At 43.0% G+C, this 2,480-nt stretch overlaps 1 protein-coding gene across 1 annotated transcript in view; it reads left to right on the forward strand. All coding sequences in view use genetic code 11, as the record gives it.

Annotated features, from left to right (window-relative positions):
* Nucleotides 1-1,912, forward strand: part of EGR_07339 (Neuronal acetylcholine receptor subunit alpha-3) — a gene marked incomplete at both ends in the record, with an annotated part of 9,123 nt that extends 7,211 nt beyond the window's left edge. Inside the window, 3 exons of the mRNA XM_024496588.1 lie at nt 735-853; nt 1,053-1,385; nt 1,685-1,912. Coding sequence (XP_024348967.1) covers nt 735-853; nt 1,053-1,385; nt 1,685-1,912 — 680 coding nt within the window. The remainder of the gene's footprint in view (nt 1-734; nt 854-1,052; nt 1,386-1,684) is intronic.
* Between the last annotated feature and the right edge of the window lie 568 nt (nt 1,913-2,480).

The following is a 2,480-nucleotide window of genomic DNA, read 5'->3' on the forward strand; positions in this document are numbered from 1 at the left end:
AGAGAGGCTGTTGGCTGTTTGTCTGCTAAACGAACGTTGGAATGTAAAGGCACGGAAATCATTTTCCATCACGACTCGATCAACTGACAATGAGCAGACAAGAGTCGCTTTTTTTATGGGAGCCATCACGAAAGATCCTCGTAATCCCTCAAGATTGTTAGGGGGCATTTTCCTCAAACGTGGTGTTTTATCAACTGCCCTCCATTGCCTAACTGAATGCTTGATTTTGGGCTATTTCTCTCCTTCGCGATCTGCTGTCACGCCTTCTCCAAATGCTGTAAAAATTCTTACAGTGGCTTTCTCGTAACCTTGAAATTCACATTTTCTGAAAGGAGTGTTAAAAGTGGAGCAACTCAGAGCAGAGCAGACGGACAACCACAATCACTTTGCAAGTCCCTTTGAGTTTCGAGAAACACTTCCAGCGAGTTGTATGGAAATCACACGGTTATTAAAAAATTACTCGAGTTTCGTAAATAACATGGGCGTTAAAAATAGCTTAGCATTTCATTCATGAAAAAATGTGAATTACAAAATGCCTTTCGAGCCCCTCACATTAACCTAATTATTTGAGTCAGCAATGCATTTTGGTTCTTTTTCCGCACATCGCAGCTAAATTAACCAAGTGAGTTAATGTGCAAGCAAATTTGAGCATTTTTTAACTGACTAGCATTAGTCTAAGTAAGTGTGGAGAAGGTGGCACAAGGACTTGTCGCACTCGATTCTTCCGTCTGCAGGTTACTACTACTGTCTCAACATGGTCCTGATAGCGATTTTCACCTTCTTCTCGCTCATCGCCGTTCAAATTCACTTCCGTGAGGACCAAACTAAACCGTTGCCTTCGTGGCTGGCGGAGGTAATTTTGTGCATCGAGTCATTGCAGTAGACCCATCCATCCATCCCGGATCCATCCATCCGCCCACCCAATCATCTATTCATTTTCTCCCCATTCATCTGTCTCCATCTGCTAAGTTTTAATTTCATCATTCAGCAATCTTATAAATTGAAATCTGACGACTACTCCTGCTTACCAAAATTGGGAGTTTGTCTTTTAGCTCGTGAAAATGTCATCAAGGTGGTTAGGTCTGCAGCCAGGTGTTCTGTGTCTTAGCAACCCTTCTCATGCCGAGGAAATCAACATCAGCAAGATAGAAATGCGTTTGGCCAAGGATCGACGACGTCGACGTGACTCCTTTGAGTCGCGCGCGGCAGCGGGCCAGATGTCTGGACCCTGCTACTGCCAACAGCAGCAGCATGTGCTCCAAATGCAGACGTTGGCGCATCGTCAACAGGCTCCAGTGACAGCACCTGCAACGACGACTGCTGGCAAACAACTAGAGACGAGTTTGAAGGAGATCAAGAGGGCTCTGCGCAATCTAATGTACAAGGTGAGATGGAGATCTGAAGAGCCGTTTAGCGGACATTCCTATTGGCTAGAGAATGACCAAGGACTCACCAGCCAGGGAGAAGATAGATTTTGCTACGCTGAGATAATATTCTTTTTTGCTAGCTTAAAAAATCATGAACACCATCAAAGGAACAATATTTTTACAGTCACTTGAATGTTGTGGAAATTTCGATACAATAAAGGTGGTCTTTTATTCATGCTTTTTGTAGGTACTTGGGTAAACCCCAAGTGAATGAAATAACAGTCTATTTTGCCTTATGTGGATGATTTAACTTTTAGTTCAACGAGAAGGACCATGCTGCCCGCCTGGCCAGTGATTGGGAAGCCGTGGGAATGGTGGTAGACAGATTTTGTTTTTGGGTTTACTTGATTCTCATCGTGGTCACAGGTATGATCACATTGATCCCACCGATGCCCTACGTCTACGAAAGGGCCCTCAACGAAGAGGCACTCATCCAGCGCTTCAAAGAACTCGCCAATCACGTAGACTCCATCGACTATGTCTAGTCTGCATAGTCTTTCACCAATCAACAAAATTATACAAAATCATATTCTAGCATTTTTGTGTGGGTTTTGAGAGAAGTTGTGATTAAAAAGTGTTGGAAATGCCTTCTTGTGTAAGATTTATAATTATGGCTTTTGAGGTGAATTAACATTGCTTGAAAGAGGCCATTGAGTAAATTCAGTTTAAATTATCCTAATTTTAAAACTGGAATCCTAGTATTAAGCTTCAAAAAAGCTTCTACCAGTTATTATACAAAAAGTAAAAGGGTGCGCCAACAGATTGCGACGCCCACCTATGGCTTAGACTAAGAAGTCAATTGAGGTGATGGATGAAAGCTGATAAAAATTTACAATCGGAAAGAAGGTTCCTTCGCAATGGTGGGGAACTACAACAATCTTACGTGGTGGATCTTAACTTCAAGCTGTAGGCTCCTTCCGATTATTCGTCTTCTCTTCCTCGCTCTATCTCATAAAAACGCGACGCTCGTCTGCTCATTGTCGGCTGATCAAGTTGTTCAGCAAACAAGTAGCCAACAACCGATTCCATTGGTTATGCCCAAACCACCCCTCC

The sequence above is a fragment of the Echinococcus granulosus genome, assembly GCF_000524195.1.
Source record: "Echinococcus granulosus chromosome Unknown EG_S00075, whole genome shotgun sequence".
NCBI lineage: Eukaryota > Metazoa > Platyhelminthes > Cestoda > Cyclophyllidea > Taeniidae > Echinococcus > Echinococcus granulosus.